At 38.1% G+C, this 21,229-nt stretch overlaps 2 protein-coding genes across 2 annotated transcripts in view; one reads left to right on the top strand and one right to left on the bottom strand.

The window, feature by feature from the left end:
- obsl1b (obscurin like cytoskeletal adaptor 1b) overlaps positions 1–1,731 on the top strand; it is a 41,204-nt gene extending 39,473 nt beyond the window's left edge. Inside the window, exons 28-29 of the mRNA XM_078795254.1 lie at positions 483–587; positions 651–1,731. Of these exons, the coding sequence (XP_078651380.1) occupies positions 483–587; positions 651–937 (392 nt within the window). The 3' untranslated portion in view covers positions 938–1,731. The remainder of the gene's footprint in view (positions 1–482; positions 588–650) is intronic.
- A 3,197-nt stretch (positions 1,732–4,928) lies between these two features.
- On the bottom strand, positions 4,929–20,658 carry LOC144901559 (carboxy-terminal domain RNA polymerase II polypeptide A small phosphatase 1-like). The gene is made up of 7 exons (XM_078795385.1): positions 20,597–20,658; positions 20,467–20,486; positions 11,502–11,596; positions 8,200–8,256; positions 6,699–6,791; positions 5,556–5,741; positions 4,929–5,480 (listed from the first exon to the last, which is right to left on the bottom strand). The coding sequence occupies exons 1-7, from the start codon at positions 20,656–20,658 to the stop codon at positions 5,352–5,354; spliced, it is 642 nt and encodes a 213-aa protein (XP_078651511.1). The 3' UTR covers positions 4,929–5,351.
- Positions 20,659–21,229: the final 571 nt, after the last annotated feature.

A 21,229-nucleotide genomic window follows, 5' to 3' on the forward strand; every position in this document is an offset into this window, starting at 1 on the left:
TACCAGTAAATATGTAATCCCCTGCTGATTTTTAACGTTACCTCCTTAGAATGACACGAACAATCCAATGTTTTATGACGTACAGAACAGAATATAAAATCAAACAAAATACAGGTTACAAATGATAACGCTCATAGCCCGCTTTTGTGGCCATGAAGCACACAAATTAGCCCACAGGGTCCCCTGCACAAAAAGGCACAGTCATGTACAGGCCTGTCTGAAGTTTGCCAATGAAAACTTCAGTATATAGTGAAGAGAAGTTTGGGGAGAATGTGATATGGTGAGATGGTCTGGCATCATCGACTCGACTCACAAAGGGGAAATAAATATGTGTAACATGAACACATAGTACATTTTCACACCACTGTATACAACAAAGAAGGAGTACATTAGGATCAGTTCTCTGTAAGGGGGCAAACCTTCAAAATCAGCATTGAATTATTTCCCCAATTACATATTTATCCTCGTTGTTCATGTTTCAGGGACCAAACACTTCCTCCTGATGTGCAATGTGCGACCAGAAGACTCTGGGGAGATCAAATTTGTGGCCAGACATGTGGACTCTGTTGCGCAACTGAAAGTGACAGGTAATGTAATAGAAATATATATCTGAGGTTTAAAATGTCTAAATTCAGTGCCATACTTTTCAGAGATTCCTGTCAGCATCGTGAAACCTCTGCAGGATAAGACTGCCCTTGAGGAGAGCCGAGTGATCTTAGACTGCACTGTGTCTAACCCCAGATGTAGTATTCGATGGTACAAAGGCAGCAATGTCATCTTGCCCTCGGAACGCTTTGAGATCAGCAGTGAGGGATGCTATCGTAAACTAATCATCCAGCAGGTGGTGGTAGCTGATGAGGGCACCTACAGTATGCAGGTTGGGGAGCATACATGCTCTGCCAAACTGACTGTGGAGCGAAAGACTCATCCTGAATAAAATAACATATATATATATATATTTATATTTATACAGTGCATATCTGCACTACCGAGAAGTGTCGATAATTATTTAGCTGCTTTAAACAGTCTTTTGGGTGTACCTGTGCATGCAAAGAAATATCAGTTGTTACCGTACTATCTTTTCAATTCCAAGTCAAGGCGATACTTGGAATACGAGCCTACATAGTATGCGTGTTCTATGCGTTTGTCTGTCTGTCTGTGTGTGTGTGTGTGTGTAATAAAGGTTTCAACATATCTTCATAGTGCACAACAATTGTAGACACATACGGCTACCTAACCGACATAATTCAGGGTCCTCATCAAAAACATACTGCAAAATCATATGGTTTTAGTATGAATGGCCAAATATTTAAACACATATCAGCTCGATATTAAGTGAAATTTGTTTCCTTCATTTGATCTAATTTCCCAGAAATTCTGCCAATTTCAAGGAAGTGTAATAAGTGGTTTAATGAGAAGAAATAAAATACTTTATACTTTATTGTTGCATTGTGTAAATACTTCCAGTGTTGTTATTTTGTATGTTGATTGTTAAGCGTTGGTACCACTGTAAGGGAGGAAAACATCAAATAAAGAAGGAAAAAGTTTCTTTCATACTGCTGCTCAGGTTTTTTTTTTTTTTGACATCTACAATGTATTGATCGTATTTCTGCAGTAAAATTGATTTTTACACATTTATATCGTGTTCAATTAATAAGATTCATCAATTTCATCAAAATGTACACATTGTGTATAACTTTATTTTATACCCAGCTCAGAACACTGTTTTCTGACGAGCCCTGTCCACGTCGCTTGCTCACCATTATGGCGGACTATACTTCCATTCATTTTTGGGACCAAAAGATGTCACGCCTGGCTGCAGTATATGAAAACACCTCTAGATGTCACCCTAGAGATACAAAACCTTTCTAGAGTGTGACAGCACAAAGATTAAACAATATTACTTTAAGCACTTACACAACCTAATGTCTATGCAATAACTAAACTGTTTGCAATCATGAGCATTTTTTTTTATTTTTGAGAATGAATTTTCATGATTGAATTGAATGCTTTCCTTGGAGGACTCTGTTTCCTTCTCCTGGTCCTCCGGACTGGTCAGGGATTCAAGTTCCTGGGAAAAAGCAACAGATGCCAGAACCGACCCCTATAAAAACCACAAGATGAGCATTCACCTCTCTTAGCATATGGTCGTTAGCGTTCTGGAAGATCGGGTGATCATAACACTACTGTTCCTTCCCAATGTCTCAGATTTCACTGATTTTATTTTGAGGTCTTTCTTGTATGTCAAGGACCTGCAGTGTCTGCAGCTTCGTCCAATAGGGGCTTTATGACTGCATCTGGTAGAAAGTATGGGTCACAGAAAGTAGTCAGGGATAGATATATGAGGACAGGGCACGACCGAGGGCACTGCTTGCAACAAACAAATTGCAAGGAAAACCCTGCCAAATTGGATCCGCCCCAGGCAAGGCATGCAGGACACAGGCTGGATGACCTGGAAAAGCCAAAAAGTTGCAATACAATTCTGTGAGATGAACCTGTGCTATTGTGAAGATGAAAATAAAATTACCGACACACCCACCTGAAAAAGAAAAACTAAGTAAACTATATACATGCTCACAGTTTTAGAAACAAACTGATGATGACGGACATCATCGTTTTTCGTTAAAGTGCTGGGCTCCGTACTAAAGTAAGGTTCTGAGATAAATTCGCTATAAGTCACTTGGTTCCACATTGCAAATCAGCAGAGGTGGGACAAAGTCAGTGTTTTGCAAGTCTCAAGTCAGGATAAGACAGGTCGGGTCAAGTCTGAAAGCATAGGCTTGACATTTTTGAGTCCTTCCAACTTATAATCACTGCTTAGTGTTTATCAAATCAAATGCCATTTTAACAATGTAACACTCAATTGAATGTGGCAAACACAATGAATGCATTTTGAATTACTTGAATGTATTTTTAAAATAAAATAAGAACAGAAAAAGAGTGCTAACATAACATTTGGTGTTTTGACAGTGCATAGCTTTGTTGTTTGTTGTTAAATCTGATTGGATGTTAATAGATGCATACAATGAAGCAGATTCTGTGAGTTACCATGAGCATAATCATGGACATGCACGGAGGCATGCAAATATGATGTCGCTTTTTTTCCAGGTGTATATAACACACATACATACAACTGTGACTTCATGCATTACTTACTGGGATACATGTGTGCAATCACCCACAAACACACACGTGAACTAGCATTGCTGTACCACTATTATTAAATGTATAGTGATCTCATTACCACATACAATATACTGTCTATTATCTACTTTATCACACACTTTAAGGAAGACTATTTGCTTACTGCAGTAGCGAAGAAATGTCACGTGAATACTTAGTGAAACGATTCAGGACAGAAAATAGTGAAAGGGTGTCAAGCGTGATTTGGCCTGACACGCGGTACTTATAAATAGCGTCAATATTTTGGCTTTGAGAGTGTAACATTTTGCAAAATGTAGAGGGGTGTTAAAAGTTGTGCTCTATTTGTAGAGTATATAGGTCAGGCAGGAATGACCACATGTAACACTGAACTACAGAAACGTGCAGAGACTAAACTGTTTTTAATTGTAGGATGCTTATCACATGGTTTAGGGAATTAAGCTTTTTTGGTATTTCATCTTTAAAATGAGTACTAGACTTGAACTTATATGTGTTTATTGTCAAATAATAGTATAATAAAAAAATAATAAAAAAAACATTTGATGGCAATGCGTCAAGAGATTGCAGGAAATTAAGATTATATGAGTTGTTTTGGACGTTGAGGTCAATTTTTTGGTAAAGTTTGTGCTTTGACAGAATAAGGTCAAACTTGTTGACTGAGTACAAGTCAGATTCAGTCTCAGATTTCACAGGTGGTCTGTGAGTGACGGTGGCTGTCATCAACCTGCAGACTATACTTCTTTTTGTATGTTGTTATGTTATATTGACTATGTCTTACATTAGAACATTGTGGACATGGTTTCTATTTACACAAAAGGCTTATTTCTCTCAAATAATGTTTACCATCTGTCTAAATCTAGTCCATCCAGCTCACAGGTGTCATATGAAGATGCTGATTAGCCAGCATTATTAGTGGACATGTGTACCTTGAGTTGGCTACAATAAAAGGCTACTCCAACATGTGCAGTTTAACTGTAGTGAGAAATAGGTATTTTCTTTAGATAGAGTTTATATTTTTATGGAGTGTAACATTTAATTTTACAGTTTGATACAGATATATATGATTATATGAATGCACACCATCTATAACTGATTACTTCTATTACTTACAATTACTTTTAACATTTGGATTTAACTGTAGTTAAAGTTTTTGCACAAGTACATTTGCCCTAATCAAATATTATGCCATCACTTCTATTAACAAAATCTATTTAAAAAATAGCTGAGCTCAGCAGTACAAATCATGGCTCCAAGGTGTTCGATTACTTCAACAGTGGTAAATGGCTGGTCATCCATTGCTATCATTTTCATGATGAAATCACAGATTGCTTTGGCCCTTGGGTCGTATCTGGCAAACTTCACCTTTCAAACATTAGGAACAAGCCTCGGGCGTTTCGGGTGGATGATAAGATGTTGTGTTTTTTTCGCTAATTTTATCTTTCTTTCTTTAATATTTCTTTATCATTTGTATTTCTTAATGGCTTAACAAAAAACAAGAAATTCACTTGCCTGAATTATGTTACCTTGTAATGAGCATGACATTTTTATTCGATCAATAAACACTTTAGTTATAAGAAAGATCTAACACATATAATTACAGTTTGTTTACTTAAAATGTAACTATTCACATAAATCCACACAATATTCACAAAAGGCATGTTACAGTTTATGTTCACACAGAACTACTGAAAACAATAACTACACTGCAAATTGCTCCACAAAGCATCACTAGTTTACCTTTTGCATTACAAAGTTAAACGCATTGCAATGACATTCATACACATACAATCCACATACATTCTATACTTTTTAAGGCATAGTTCCAGCTACAACATCTGTGGTGTCCATCCCTCCATTGGCCCCATTGCAAAAAGAGATAAACAACAAAAAATGAAAATAACACACCCTTTTCCAGATCTGTAAAAAAAATGTGGGTTCTTATTTTTGGACATACATACTCGCCAAAAAACCGTGATCAAAACCTAACGTAACCTCTTACATCAGGTCTTTTGGGTCCTTCCTTGCAAGCAATTCCTGCTTGCTCTTGAAAGAGAACATGATGAAACATGCCGATACACATGCTCCTGTCATCGCTGTTCTGAGGCATGTTGCAGGCAACAAATTACACAAAATTCTCGACTTTCCATCCCCCTCAGAGGTATGTTGGTAAAAGACGCTGATGATCCCTTTCATCCGAGAGCTCTCTGTTGCTTGAGAAGATCATAGATGTCATCAACGTTGCTCAGTCTTTCGAAAAAGGGGATGAGGTCGAGCAGCTCGCAGTCTGACATGTCATCAAACCAGGATGCTACAGGAACCTGTAGGATTTGACAACAAACATTTAATAACCGCATGTCGGTTTATTACGGAGAAATAATTGACGGAAAACATACCGCATTGTCTGGGTGAAAGATGTACGAGGCTGGGGAATTGTCAATGATGATGACTTTGTTGAGGTCTCTCCCTAAATGGCTTAGGTCTTTGACGTAATTTCCTTTGTGAAAAACGCAAGCTTCCCTGAAGAGACGGCTTCGGAAGGCTCCAGATTTGTCCAAAATGTCCGATACAGGATCTGCGTACTGTCACAACAGGAGAAATCCACTGTTTAGCGACTACATCTTGGAACAGAAGGAGTGGTAGGAGTGGTTGCACGAAAATTAACCACTAAAACATTGAAAAAAAATACATTGTGTAAACACCAACATCAAATTCAATGTAAATGTATATGAATGTAGCTAAGTGTGGTCTTACTTTAGTACACAAAGTGCACACCTCAACGGGGGAGAAACAGTTATGGAAGTGAAGAGACAAAAATTCAACTGACATTATTACAGCAGCTATTTAAAAATTAGTTATTTGTTTAAAATGGGTTTTCCTCCCTCCCAACCATCCAACCAATTGTGTGTTGTGTGCAGAAAAAAGTTTGTTATGTGCGTCATTTTGAAAGAAAGCTAAAAGAACCAGTCTAGAAAAGTCCTGTACGTTGTCGCTATTTCCATCCAGTTACTTTTGGCCTTGACCACAGAAATGGACAGTAAAATAGCACTATGCACGCAAATCAAAACACGAAATTATCATTTTCTGTCTGGAAAATTTGCACAAACTCAATCTATGCTTATTTGATATGTATTTTGTATTTTTTATTTTGTGTTTTAATATAATATTGTTTTATATATGAAATGAAAATAGCATTAGATTAGTCTAAGTTTCAGGTTCAATCAAAATTATCTTTGGAAAGGCTACATTTTCAAAAACTCACATTAGTTTGTGCTTGGGTAGCTAATGCTGTTGCGTTGCCCTTGGCTGTAAATTTGGACCAAAATGATTTATGTCTGCACTACCATTTAAGTGCAGTGTGTTTTCTGGGTCAACAACCGTCACAGAATTGACCCCCCTGTAATTCTAAACATTTGATTTGACAACAGCAGCTGCCAAATTCCTCAGAAAGTACTTTTTAAAATATTATTATACACTTTAGTTATTTGCTTTCAGACAACTATGTGAGTTTGACAACTTGAGTTTGAGAGCCAACTAACCTTTGATAGACTTGCAGTGAATAAAATGCATTCAAACATTTCTCCCATCCGCCTGAGGAATTCATCAACATGAGGTCTCTTTGACACGTAAACCTGTAGAAACAAAAAGACAAGAAATAGAAGCCATTAAAACAACTTTGTTCAGTAGTATATATAACACAAAGAAGCAGATGCCAAAATATTTGCCCAATAAATTAATGATAAAGCTCTAGATAGTCAATAAGTCATATAATTTAAAACAGTGCTTATCGATAATTATCTGTCATGCCACCCCAAAATACAATTGAACACATGTAAAACTAATTAATCTAGTTCATTAATACAAACTATTGTATGAGTTGTGGGCACCAGCATCATTCAAGCATCCCCTGCCTCTCATGCCCCTATTGACACCTCACAACATCCACCAACCCTAAGAGGGGCTAACCCCCCTGTTTGAGAAACACTGCTTTAGAGCTACTAAGGGGACCTATTATGCTTTTGACACTTTTCTGACCTATAAATGTAATTAGAAAATTGTATTCTTGTGTTAAACGATGCCAAAGTTTCAGATAATGAGGTTCACGCATTTGACAGTGAGCTCTTAAAGAAGTGTGGGATGGCTCAAAACGCTTGGTTTCAGAAGGCGTGGTAAAACTGTTCCTTTATGATGTCATAGAGAGGCAGACTTCCTTATATGGTTCATAGTTAGGAAGCACTTTGGGCGTGTGACCAATCAAAGCGGAGGTGGCCACTGGGTGAGATCGTTTTGGCAGAAAGCACAAATCAAAGGAAATACAACTGGAATAGATGCAGATTCTGGAAGATCTAAAAAGTTTCCTGTGCGGGTTATTGTGTATATCTGCTCTATAGGAGACCACAACTCAATACAAAGGGTTGAAACATGAGCATAATAGGTCCCCTTTAATACAAAAATTCCAGTGACAATGTTTCTGACCAAAGTGACCCCAAATACAGTGGGACCTCGGTTTATGTATGGCCCAGTGGTCATATGATTTGGTTTTCTGGGAAAATTTTAGCAAAATTGTTGCCACTAATTCATGCACTCAGTTATCGTATAATATTGCACTTAAAAAACTAGCCAGTTTTTCCTGCACTGCAGTGTTTACCAACCAAATTCTGAGTGAAAACAGGTAATACTGTAGTTGTTTTCCCACTTGAACAAGCCCATACTGGATTACATCTAACAGACCAATGCCCTTTGGACAACAGCACAACAAAAATAAATCCTGCATGTGGACTATTCACTGTGATGCCATTCCTCAGCACAAATTGGGGAATAATACACCCCACAGAGTGAGATTGATGGCCAGTGGTGTCTGTGGGTTCTCCTGTGGTACAAGACACTGAAATAGCTGCCTGCTGTTAAGAGAGATAAGGTTCCATCTCAGGCTTCTTCTCAATAAAACTACTGTAAATCACACTGGAACCAAAAGCATCTACTGTAGCTTTTTTTTTTTTAAATAACACACAAAAGCTTATGCATGTAACAGGAGCATACCTGATGAACTGTTCCATCAATATCGACCGGAGTGATGAAATCAGCATTGTTTACTGGCTGTTGAAGAAAAAAAAAATGTTATACTGTATTTAATCCAATATAACAAATCAGATGTAACTGTATTTCTTCATGTAGTTATGTAGCCCTGCAATGTGCACAATTTTTATGCAGTTTACTGGTAAATATGAGAACATCCAAATTGATGAACACCACATTATTATTGTTAAGATTGGTTTATGGGAGCATTTCTCTAAAGATGACCTCCCTAAAAATGTACAATTCATGTTGTTAATTGTATTGTGATATCATGTTCACATAAAAATAATCAATAGTATTCAATATTAATAAAATAAATCGTTTTGTAATTAGAGCATGATTTTCTAAATATGGGTTTTAACATTATTAGAGCCCTGTAGACATGAAATACACTTCTGTTAGTCTTTGTTTACACATTACATTACATTGAGCAGGCTACGGGGTACTGCAGGGACATGTTGTAAAAGATGACATGGGAAGCTATTACGCTATTAACGAGTTAGCCAGTCTAATTTACTTATTCTAAACGTAAGTGTTTTCCAAAAACACTTATGGGAAAAAAGTTAAAGAAGCCAAAAACTTACCACTTCCACACGAAATGAGAAGACATACAATGCCAGTCTCCATGCAGTGTGAAAGGCATGTAATCCAATGTCATTACTGATGGCTAGTGAACTGTGATATAGAGAAGGATGACTGCTATGGCGGCCGACCCACGCCAAAAAAACCCAGCAGCCGCTCAGTTTGGACATAGTCACATTTTGGAAATCACAAAACTCTTTAAGATTACAAGACACATAATGGGCAAGATGCGGATTTTCTGGAAACAACAGAAATAATAAGGTAGTGTAGAGGTCTTATTATGAAGATGGAATGGTTGCTAGTGCTTTGGCTTATTTTGTTTTTATAACCTTTTAATTTCATTCTTGTATGTAGTGTTTTATTACTGTGTTTCATGTCTGTCATGTGTTCCTACTTACACTAAAACTCGACTTACATCGCAGTCGAGGAACAGAATGTGTACATAACTCGAGGACCCCTCCTTAGATCATATACGGTGGTACCATGATATAGATGGCCGGATGGACTCCAGTTCACTGCCCAATGAAATGTAAACACTACATTGGACAAGAACCATGAAAAAATGAAATCGTCAAGTACATTGGATTATTTCTTAGTCAACAGATGTCTAATCAGCTGATGGCAATAAACTGTAAGAGTTCAACTCAGTTCATGTGACATTCCATTCCCAGTTTAGGTAATATCATAGCCGCAAAACTATACATGGAACTCTGTGGCTAGTGTGCAGCAATTTATCACATGGCAACAGCAACTTGGCTTTACTTTCTTTCAATTTGTTTTATGATTAAGAACCCCTTCATTGTGCCCGAGTCTTTTCATTTGGGCTATTAGCCAATAAAATGGTACTAAAATGAGTGCTATTTTATCCAATACCATTTTCTGTCTCGTAAAATGAGAATAATGTTTGATGTGAGGCAGTAAGAAACAAAAAGTTACATTGCATTTGTATGGTTTATATAATTTTTGGGGGGGATGTGTGTTCAAATGATGTTATTAGTATATAAGTGTTGCTATTACCTTGAATCAATCACCAACTTCACGGTCTCGGCCTGCCTGTATACACATGGCTAGTATCACATGGCTATATCCAGTGACATCTTTCAGGACAGTCTGTAACCGCAGTGGGACTTCATTTCACTTGGAATCCATGACATAATTTGAGGGGACACAGAAGACGTCACTTTTAGAAGTGACTACTTTGCTTGGTAAAGCATTCCGTTGAAAATTACACCATTGGTCAAACTGCTTAGGCCAGTTGAAAACTTTTGCACTTGTCACATTTTGCACTGTTGGATCTGAACAAACGCAATGTTTATGGGAAGCAGTTTATTGAAAACAAGCAGTTTACACTGCAGTTTACAATTCCCGGCTGAGAAAATACTTCTTCCGGAGAAATGGACCATCCTGTGTGTTCCCCTAATCTACATCCAATTGGATGTTGGATGGCAATAGAAGTTCACAAAAATGGACATCAACAATGGCATCAAGCACACCCAAGCCACTTTTTGAAGTGACTAACAAGAATGGCCCAGCTCATTACTGAGTCGTGTCTATTCAATTTTAGGAGGGTTTCAAGACTTTTTATGGTCTTGAACTTTTGACCACCTGATCAAAAAAAGCCTATTTCAGTGTAATGCTAGTGATAAATGTTTAACACTCTTTTTTTCTAATTTTGTTGAAGCTCTACTTAGAACCTCCTTAAGGTCCAACAGTGCAAAATGGCAATTCTTGCCATTTTTTAACTTGTCTTAAAATTATTCCCCCTCGGACATTTCTGTGTGGAGTTTGCATGTTCTCCCCGTGCGTAGGTTTTCTCCGGGTACCTCCGGTTGTTTATAGTTACGAGTGGTAGTTTGTCTATATGTGCCCTGTGATTGGCTGGTGACCAGTCCAGGGTGTACTCCGCCTCTCACCCAAAGACAGCTGGGATAGGCCCCAACATCCATAAGCCTCGTGTGGAAAAGCGGTACAGTGAATGGATGGATGATATTGTAGGAGTTTGTGTGTAATTTGTCATTTTGATTGTGATTTTGACTATTGTTATCTTGTGAATAATAAAATGCAATACCATGGAGGTGTTTAGAGTTAATGCCATTGTCCTGGGGTCATGTTTCTTGTTTACTGGTTTCAATTGCTATTACTGTTTATGTTACACCTTTTCATCCACCAGCTTTAGTTGTCTGATTCTCTGCATCAAATGATGTGATGTGTTCAGTCCCTACTGAAAAAAAGACGCAATGTTTGACATTTAATTTAAAACATTGTCGTTTGTTCTCGTCCCATTCTGTGTGGAAGTGGTATGTTTTTGGCGTCTAACGTTGTACTTCTTCTCCACTTCATTTGAAACCGTTTTTTTAGTTTTGAATTGACAAATTGGAGCCTAACTGCTCAGTAGAATGCTATGTTTAAAGCAGTGTTACGTTCCTGCATTGATCCCATGCAATGTGGTGTAAACAAAGAATAATAGGTTTGTAAGTTGACTATAGGGGTGTTAGTTCATGTCCACAGGGCTTTAATAATGATTTAAAAAAAATGTTCAGAAAGTCAAAAACAAGTTTGCTATGCTTGATGAAAATTTCATTAAATTTACTAATATTGAATCCTACTCACTTATCGTGATTGAAATGCAATAAATGAGGGCCAAGTGTTAAAATTCATACAAGGTACACAAACACAGGTCTTACCGTAAATGAGCTATGCACCAAAGTTTCATCCAAATCAATGACGACGCAGATCTTCCCTGTATCATTGGATTTCATCTGTGGGAGCAGCGGTTTCGCTGATAACTGCGAATAAAACAACAATACCTCAAGGTGTTGGACAATATATCTGATTTAAAACATACACATTATAATTCAAGTGAATTTTGTGAGCCTTTTCATTGTGTTAAAAGAATAGAACCCTGCTGAGCTTGAGCATGGATCAGAGCACTCACACAAGCCAAACATGACAGACTTTTGGGTAGTGGGCCCATGAACAATACAATTGACGAGTGTGAGTGCACCCTAACAGGTACAGTATATAACAACGTATTGTTAAAAGAGGTTCCAGTTTAACCATTAAATATGCTGCTTCAAATCAAAATACTATTTACCTGCTTTTTTGGTGGGATGCAGTACTCGCAATCACAGAGGTCGTAGGACTCACTATCACTATTGTCCTCCTCTGATTCCTCGGTCCTTGTGTCCCCTTCCTCGATCTTGTGATAACCTGAGACCACACTGTGAATAATATCTGTTCCTACTCCTACTGAGATTTCAGAATCTCCAGGTGAGTCTTTGTTTTGTCCTCTTTTAGAGAAATGTTCTTGGATTTCAGCATCCTGATAGTCAGTCTTGTTCTGGGATGACACCAATGGATCTTCACTCCAGGATGATGTTCTTGTATTGATTTTCTGGTCATTTAAAATAACCATTTCAATGCTTCTAATCTGATATGCGTAGTATTCCTCAACCCCAGAGTTAAATGTCTCAATTCCGCTGTCTGTAAGAACCCAATATGACTCCTTCTCTGAACAATCACTAAACATGTCTTTATGACAGCACAATGTGTTGTTGGTAGCCGGTTGTTCATTAGGACCAGTCGAGGTAGTCTTTTCAGTAGATTCAAAGATTAAGACATCAGAGTTATTGTCTTTAAAGATGTTTTCCACATCCAGATTTTCGTCATCATCGGGAGACAGGCAGAGCTCAGATATAGGCGTGGCATCAGAAGTGTTGTCGTCATTCAGTTTATTCTCCTCATAAAGATCATCATCAAGTTCATTTTCTGCTCTCAGTTCTTCGGGTTGGTCATCTGACTTGCAAAACTCACATCTGGTGTCGCTTGTCAGACATCTGTAAATATCATCACATGTGTTTTGAGAAGAATAAAAGCATGTTTTAGTTACCTGTGGATCAATGTCTTGCACTTTGTACAGATTTTCTTCTTGTTTCTTTTCCTTTAGTTGTTCGTTATACAAGCACTCATGGATATCTCCACCATCAAAGCAAGAGATGTAATGCTGCCGTTGTGTATAAGCAGGGCTACCCCTGTCAAAAAAATCAAAGTAATCTTCAACAACAAAATCAGAGGTGGGGGTTTTCTTGTCATCATTCATACTCTGCCGTATGTTGCCCTGTTCTATGTCTTCATCATCCTCAAATGAATCCCACTGGGTCTGCTCATCGCTTGAATCTTCCTGAGCTTTTTCAGATTCTCCTGATGAATCCAAGTAGTTATCAGAGTCGTCAGAGCAGGTCTTAAAGGATTTACTTTCAGAACACGAACAGTCTGAGGAACCATCCTCTTCCATAAAGAATCCTGCATAGGTTTTGTCTGAGTTGTTCCTACCCTGTTGACTTGTTTCATCCTCTTCGTTGGAGTCCTCATATCCCCTCGGGTAATGGTCATCATACTCACAAAGTTCAGTATCACAGTCTGATCCATCCACTGACTCAGAAGCGTCGAGTATGAAACCCATCACCTCATTTTTCTCATGATGCTCCGTTGATGATTCTGGCAAAGACTCCAGAAACTTGTACTGCATCGCAGAAGGCTGGTATTGTTGTGATAACACCAGGTGCTCCATGTATTCAGACACACAATTAGAGGATTCGACCTCCTTAAAACTGTCACTGTTGACATCTAATTCATCTACCATTACGTCAAAAGACCCAGATGGATAATCTGTGGGCTCATGCTGTTGGAATATCTGTTGCTCTGTACATTGTTCACAACAAGGACAATCACTGTCAGATAAAGTATTATTAACACAGTGCTCAGAGATCAGAGAAGGTTTACAACACTGGCAGTATTGAGCATATCCTTCTAATTGCTGACTCAACCTCAAGGTTTGATCATGCATAGTGTCGCATTCCAAAACTGTGCTAATTTCTGAACACTTCCCAAATCTGTCTCCTTTGCAATGGGTGCAGGGTTGACTGGCATCGGTGTAATCTTCGTAGTTGTTACAGATTTCCATACATAGTCTGGACGAGTTCATTTCTTGGCTGGCAAATTCTGCAAGGACATTTAAGTCAAGTTCAGCCCTTCCGTTAGAGGAGAGGATTAAATCTGCAGCTTCTGATAATTTAGGAATTTGGCATTGTTCTGAAAGCATGTTGTCAGTCGAGAGTGTCCCTTCACCAGAGACTTCAGTCTGCTCTGTTTTTTCCAGATACATCAGGGTTTTTTTTTTCTTTTTCCAAAAGTAATCGTTCAGAGTTTAGGCTCCATACGATGCGTCAGAGTCCTGCTGTAACTCCAAAATCAGAATGACTTGCTGGTGAGTTGTAGCGTCCATTTAGAGTGAATATTCACCGAAATGGTAGGAGGAGTGAGTGAGACCCCAGCTTGCCTGCGAAACAGGAGCAGCATGCACATCGACATGACAACTTGTCACAACCAAAACTGAGCCCTTGACTCCACCCCCACTTTTCTCAGAGGCCGAGCCATTTATTTTGGGGGCTTGGAAAGAAGTGACAAATAACTTTTGAAATATCAAATCTCTATGAAAGGCCGAACTAATACATAAATCTGGAGGTGACAACTGAGAACATCTTGGCCAGTTGATGCCTATGATGTTGTTCACCAACAGTCCACTGCCATATAATGCAAGTATTGCATTAATATCAACTGTCTAATCTCAACTAGGGGTGACAGATGAGCAAAGGCTGTCTTAACAGAAGTAGGCATCAAGTTTGATGAGATTTACAGTTTGGATTACCTTTGACACATTATCTCCTCATATAATATTGGCCATTGCAAGTCAGTCTGTTTGGACTTCTTACTGATTTTCTGTTACTGTTCAAGTTTTTTGTTATTTAGTGAAGCATTGACATCCCATTTACTCATCACCTCTTTGTGTCCTGCCTATGACATCTCTGCAAATAGAGTACTTTTCAACACTACAACATATTAGTTTCAAGCCTAGCATATTTTACACATGACATGGCTTCAGGGCCTGATATTTTTTTCAAATGTGATGCAGTTGATTGTGCCATCTACTAATTTTGTGTTGTTCACAGTCCTATGCCAGCTGATGGCAAGAAGATGGGTATACCGCTCACAGGTCAGTCACAGGGCTATTATTATTTGTTAATTCATAATCATAGTTAATTTGTTCCAGACTCGACCATGAGAAGTGAATTCTGCAAAATGTATTCGTTTCTATGTTTTACAATGCTTAATTTAGACACAAAATATGCAAGCAACAGCCCTCTGTGCATCGGAGAATGGTAGATGCTGCATTCAATGACCGTAAACAAAGTAGGACAAATCGTAGCTTGCATTAAACATTCATAAACTGTGGGATAGTTACAGTATTGTAATAAATAATCTTTTTACTCACAAACATTTAGAATTCAAACCCAGTATCATGAATGAACCAAAATATTTTTGAGCTGACACTGTAATTAAAAAAAAAACATGTTTGTGTCAATGTGAGAGGTCTCACTCGCTCACATTTTTTATTTGCTGAACATACGTGGGCAAATTTAAGCACTCATATGCTAATAATAATGAAAAAATAGAAATACAAAAATATGCTTGCTGACTGTATTATTTTAAATAATGGCCCATAGTTCCAAAATTGATATATCTTTGAAATAACATGAAATTTGATGTAATTATTGTTGTAGTTGCACATGGAATTGTTTACCACAAAGACATTTCTCCTATTTATTATAAATAAAAACGTATTTCTATCTGCGATTAAATGTGATTAATTCTGAGTTACCCATGAACAAAATGTAATGTCAAATAGTTTAATCAATTGACAGCTCTAATAAATATATAACTATGTATATATATATATACATATACATATACATATATATATATACACACACACGCACATATATACGTGTATATATGTACTATATGTGTATATATATATATATATATATATATATATATACATATATATATATATACACAGAGAGAGAGAGAGTGACTGCTAGATGTGCTTACCAAAAGTATTATGCTGTCTTTCATTTGCTTTATGGCTCCTGCATACATAAGCAGTGACAGTGACTGGTGTCACGTCATGCCAACTAAGTTTGAGTTTCTGCCAGTTTTGGCCCCCTGCTGTTCTACGACCTGTGTATTTCTTGACGATTTCTATTTTCGCTTTGAAGCAAAAGGTTAGAAGACATTGCATAACAAGGTTTAGGTCTATATTTCCACCAGAGATAGTCAGGTAGTAAATTATCAGTGCAATGTTGTGTTGTATATTTTGTATCAATACCAACATTGAACATATGAGTACACATACTACATTCTTCTGATGATTAAAAAAAAATTATCATGTGCCAACACAAAAATACACTATGGGCATCTGTTTCACAAAGCAGTAAATGGGGTTTCAGCTCTACCTGTTCATTGTACATTGCACCGTATGACAATAATACTGTGTGTACTGTATTTTTTAGAAATGGTTAATATTGACTTTCTTGCGAAAAGCAGTTATATCCGATACTGTCCAGCACTTCATTACTGATACCGATATCAACCGATACAGGCATTGGGAGCAGCTCGGTAGGATTGACAATTCTAAATATCAATATGAAATAATGTAATATGTTTTATTATCGTTATAATTACAATATTAGTAAGAAGAATACAAACTAAAGACATTGACGATTAATGAAGAATGAGGGACGATCTAGTATATTGTCTCATGTGCATTTTCTTTCCAAGAAGTGTAGTTGAAGATTCTCCATGACGCTGGTGTTGGGTTGGTGAAGGTTGATGTTTACAAGGATGAAAACTTTGAAAAATTAGCTGAGCCAAGAAGAGTAGTCAGAGCTGTCAGCTGAAGCATTAGCCCGTCCTTCAGATGATAGGAAATCTCTTGCCTCAGTATGGGGCATAGTCAACCTGTCATCTCACTTTGTGTGAAAGTGTTAATACTGCACAAGTTGCACTGATGAGTAATAGCAACAAATATAAACAAATAATATTGCTCAAGTTTACTGTATGTAAATTATATTTATTATCTATTTTTTTGTTGGTTTGTATGTCACCAATTTGCTTTGAGAAACTAAACATAGAGATTCACATATTGCATATGCATATTGTAATAACATCTTGTTAAAAAAAATATATACTATTTCAATTTGACCCAGTTTGTTTTTTTTAAACTCAAAACAAATATGACCTGATTTTTACTGTTATTCCCAGTGGCTTTGGCCTGTTGACTATATTAGCCAGGGGTGAGAATGGACAAAGTCACGAGAGGGAGAGTCATTATAGCTCGGGTATGTTGGTAGAGACATACCTCGGTGGTCCCAAGTTGAAAAGTTTGTGTGCAAACACGTGTGAAGGAACTGGGCAGGTGAAGCCAGTAGTGTAAAAAAACATCATGCTGCCCAGTGCATTACCTCTTCTAATGTTACAAACATCAGTGTGTTCAAAATAGCCTGTTAGAGCTGCTGAGTGGGAAATGATGAGACCCTCTCTACATCGTTATACCCCCCCCCACATACACACACACACATTATTGGCATACAAATAAAGTTAAACTCACACGCAGCGTGGAGTCATCGCAAAGTGATAATACACCCCTGATCAAAATGTGAAAACTAGTTGACAAATTGCAAGAATTTACATTTTGCACTGTTTGACCTTAAAGGAAATTTGCACTTTTGGGGGGAAATTTGGTCCATTATCCGCAATCCTTATCTGAAACATGAAAACATATGTATTTTACTTTTCTGTGCTCTAATAAGAGAAAACAAGATAGTATGAGCTAGCTAACAATGCACATTATTGAGACCTACCAATTTCAACTATGAAGCCCTCTATAAAGAAAAAAAACCCTAAAACGTTTTACCGTTTGATAAACATGCTGTGATCATTCATGAACAAGTACATTGATGATAACATATAATAGTTAGATTATCTAACATTACCGGAACTTCTTTCCTAGGTGCATTGATTTCACAGAGCTCATAAAAGTAGCTGACACAACTTCCATCAACAATAGCAGCATAGAAACATCAACAGTAATCACAATGTCCACTCTCATTGGAATGGCTGTGTCTTCCAGCACAAGACTTGTGCCCCAGTAAAAAATGCTCACAGCAAACAAGCATCTTGTAGATCTTCGTAGTTATGGAAATGGAACACTGTTGGCATTTTTCTAAAGGTTTTTTTGTTAGGTAGATCATATTAACTCGTTTTCTCTCTCGTTAGGACACACAGAAACGGGCAAGAAATATGTGTTCATATTTCACATAAGCATTGTGAATAATGAGCTAAATTCCCCAAAAGTGCAGTTGTCCTTTAAAGAGGTTCTAAGTTGACATATTCACACTGTCCTGCCAATTGACTGGCGGCCAGTCCAGGGAGCCCAAATAGGGATAGGCTCCATTATACCCCGCGACCCTAGTGAGGATAAGCGGCATAAAAAATGATGGATGGGTATTCATCATCCCTTGGTGGCAAAGGCAAAAGAGCTTTCTCTCTTTGCAAGCAATCGGATTATTTAGCCCCATAAGCAAGGCTTCTAGGAACATGCCATTGCTGCAGTGGTTGGACGCAGAAAGACAGTCATTTGAAACTCCTTCAAAGAGCCTGAGGGTTATAGAACCAATCAGTAAGTGGTAGACCCCCAAAAAACTTCACTGACCCTGAACCAAAGGATCCAGCTGGTTGTCTGCAAAGACACGGCATTATCCCCGACCCAAATGAAGGTTTTTACCTTGTGATAAGTGTTATCAGATAACCATCAAACGGCATCTGTGAGAGAAGGCTTTTAAGAACAAAAAAAATCTTCAAATGCCTCGTCCTTTTAATGCCACAAAGCATGGGACATTGAAAGGCAGAAGAAACTTTTATTCTCTGATGAAAACAAATGCAACCGTGACAACTTGCTGACTTGCACTGACTGACACCTCTGTCCGATACATCATTTTTTCTGATGCCTATCATGTTTCATTGAACTTTTATGGTATGTTATGTTTGGCCCCAGTAATCTTTCCATCCAGTGTCCCCTGTTTTTTTCCATAAATATTTGATGGAGAAGGGAAAAGTGGATGTCTAGTCTAGTGTCTAGTGATCATACTAGATGTACCGTAACTGTCCTTCCCGAGGCCACAGCTGCCGATGAAGGTGTCCTATGTAATGTCAGAGTTGCATGAACAAAGACAAATCGCCTCCGCATTTCAGTCAAAGGGGTTGCAAATGCAGTGTCAGGCTGTAAATTACCCCTCTGGCATAATTGTTCACCCAGTCACTGATGCACATGTGAGGTGGATCTCGGTTAAATCCAAGAGGTTGCAACACTGATAATGAGGTTACAGCATTTCCAGTGGGCAACAACGACCTCGCGCCACATCACCATGTTTTAGCCTACTTAGTTGAAAGCGTGCTGATCTGGGAGCCTTTCTGTCACGACATGCCTCTTGTGATGCACTGTTCCTATTAATATCCAAACATAGCAAGAATGAGGCCCCCCCGCTACTGACTTCGCGCCGGTTGGACACTTGATATTCTGTTAGAATCTGACAACCTGCTTCACACTCCTTCTGAGCACATGGAATGGTCAGGTCATACTGGCCAAACTGAAGTTGGGTCAGGGCAGACGCTCTCCCCATCGGTCCACCTTGCAGTCTAACTGAAGTGCAACACCACTCCAGTGTTTGCAATTACAAGATTGGGCATAAACAGCGAATAAGCACAGTGACATAAATGCTTTGTGCATTTTAACAACAGAGCTATAAAAAATATGACATACATGTTTTTGCCTCATGCTCACAGTGTTGAAAGAACCTTAATGCAAATGGCTGCAGCAACATGTGAAATTAAAGACGTTCCTTTCCTCTGGTCACTCACTGCTGGAGGGTAGCCATGTTCTGCACTAAATCGTTTTAGATTCAGAGCTGGAACGACACCGAGGTTGATACTGCTACCTTCTGGCAGGCTTTGGCATGACCAGATCATCTGCCAACCTGAAGAATGCTTGTTAGATCCTCGGTCCTCCCTCAAAACTCTTGTTATAGATTCAGTTCTATGTATTAATACATCCCAAGAGAATGAACTGCATGATGTTGTTTTTAATCAATATTTGCTTTCTATTTATATTAACAAAAATCTGGGAAAGAAAAGATAATCTGCAAATATTGCTCAGTAGAACTGGCTACTGCATGATATGCCACTGTCAATATCGCCATGGAAACCATGCAATTTGAGGTACCCCGCAGCAATTAATTATGAAATGTCAGTATCCATAACCCCTTTGACATTTTACTGAGGTTATGCAAATGATTGCAGAATGTGAAAGCTCAAGTGTCATTTTTTGCAATTACTGTTGATGTAACCTACTGTGTGGCCTCAGGGCTACCAAAATGGGAGCTTGGCGGCCAGCTGCATTCCGCGGCTGTTTGTTTCATTGGCCTGCAGCACATTCAAAAAATTCTAGAATGTTAACATAAAAAATTGGAAAATCGGTATTAATTTTACAGGCATAGAGTAAAATCCATTGGTATTGTAATTGGCTGAAAAAGCATGGTATCAACATTGTCCGATACTTGCTTTATAAGACTAATCCCATCCACCAATCAGCTCCATCCCCACTGCAGCATCCAGACTTTGAGTTTCCTGTCTTTGTTAGATAGAGTGTGATAAAGTTTTACACTCTCAAAACAGGCCACAAAAATATCTCACCTGGGGGTCTCTTTAAAAAGCTTTAGATTGGTGCAACATTTGGTGGGCAAGTACTTGGCAGGGTGTGGTGAGTGTTCGAGGATCGCAATGTGATCATCTGTCAGACAGCGGCTAAAGTCCCGGTCCCAACCTGTTGTACTTGCAAGTGTGGGCAAAATTTGGGGATGAGTCCCGCCTCAGATTTGGGATCATGCAGACACGATGTTGCACTTTTAGCGTAGGAGGAACTTTTGTTGTGTGCTTGGCTGCATGAGCACTGACTCCGTGAGCACGCACACGGTGGATGCACGTCAGTCTGAAGCCATAATATTATTTGAAGAATATTCAAATAGTTGGAATTTTTTTTTTATGCGGAAATGGAAAAAAAAACAACTCTAATTTTATCAGAAGAAAGTCAAAATATTAGAAAAATATAATATAATATATATAATATAATATGAGAAAAAATTGACAGGAAAAGGCTATTTTTCAGCCATTCCCCTACAAACTCACACTTATCTAGTAGAAAGGCACCAAAAACAGAAAAAGGCGTGACATTTTGCAAGAATAAACATGTAATATTATGGCAGCATTTTAGTATCACAGGGTTAAAATATTGTAACATATTTTTAAGTCGTAAATTTTAAAAAAACAAACAAAACAAAATAAATTTGTAATTTTCAAGTCTCCTTTTGAGCTGTTTGGAATTTGCCTGTTCTTCCCGTGCATGTGTGGGTTTCGTCCAGGTACTCTGGATTCCCACATTCAAAATATATGCATATTA

The sequence above is a fragment of the Doryrhamphus excisus genome, linkage group LG12 (assembly GCF_037039965.1).
Source record: "Doryrhamphus excisus strain RoL-2023G ecotype Guam linkage group LG12, RoL_Dexc_Guam_v1.1, whole genome shotgun sequence".
Taxonomy (NCBI): domain Eukaryota; kingdom Metazoa; phylum Chordata; class Actinopteri; order Syngnathiformes; family Syngnathidae; genus Doryrhamphus; species Doryrhamphus excisus.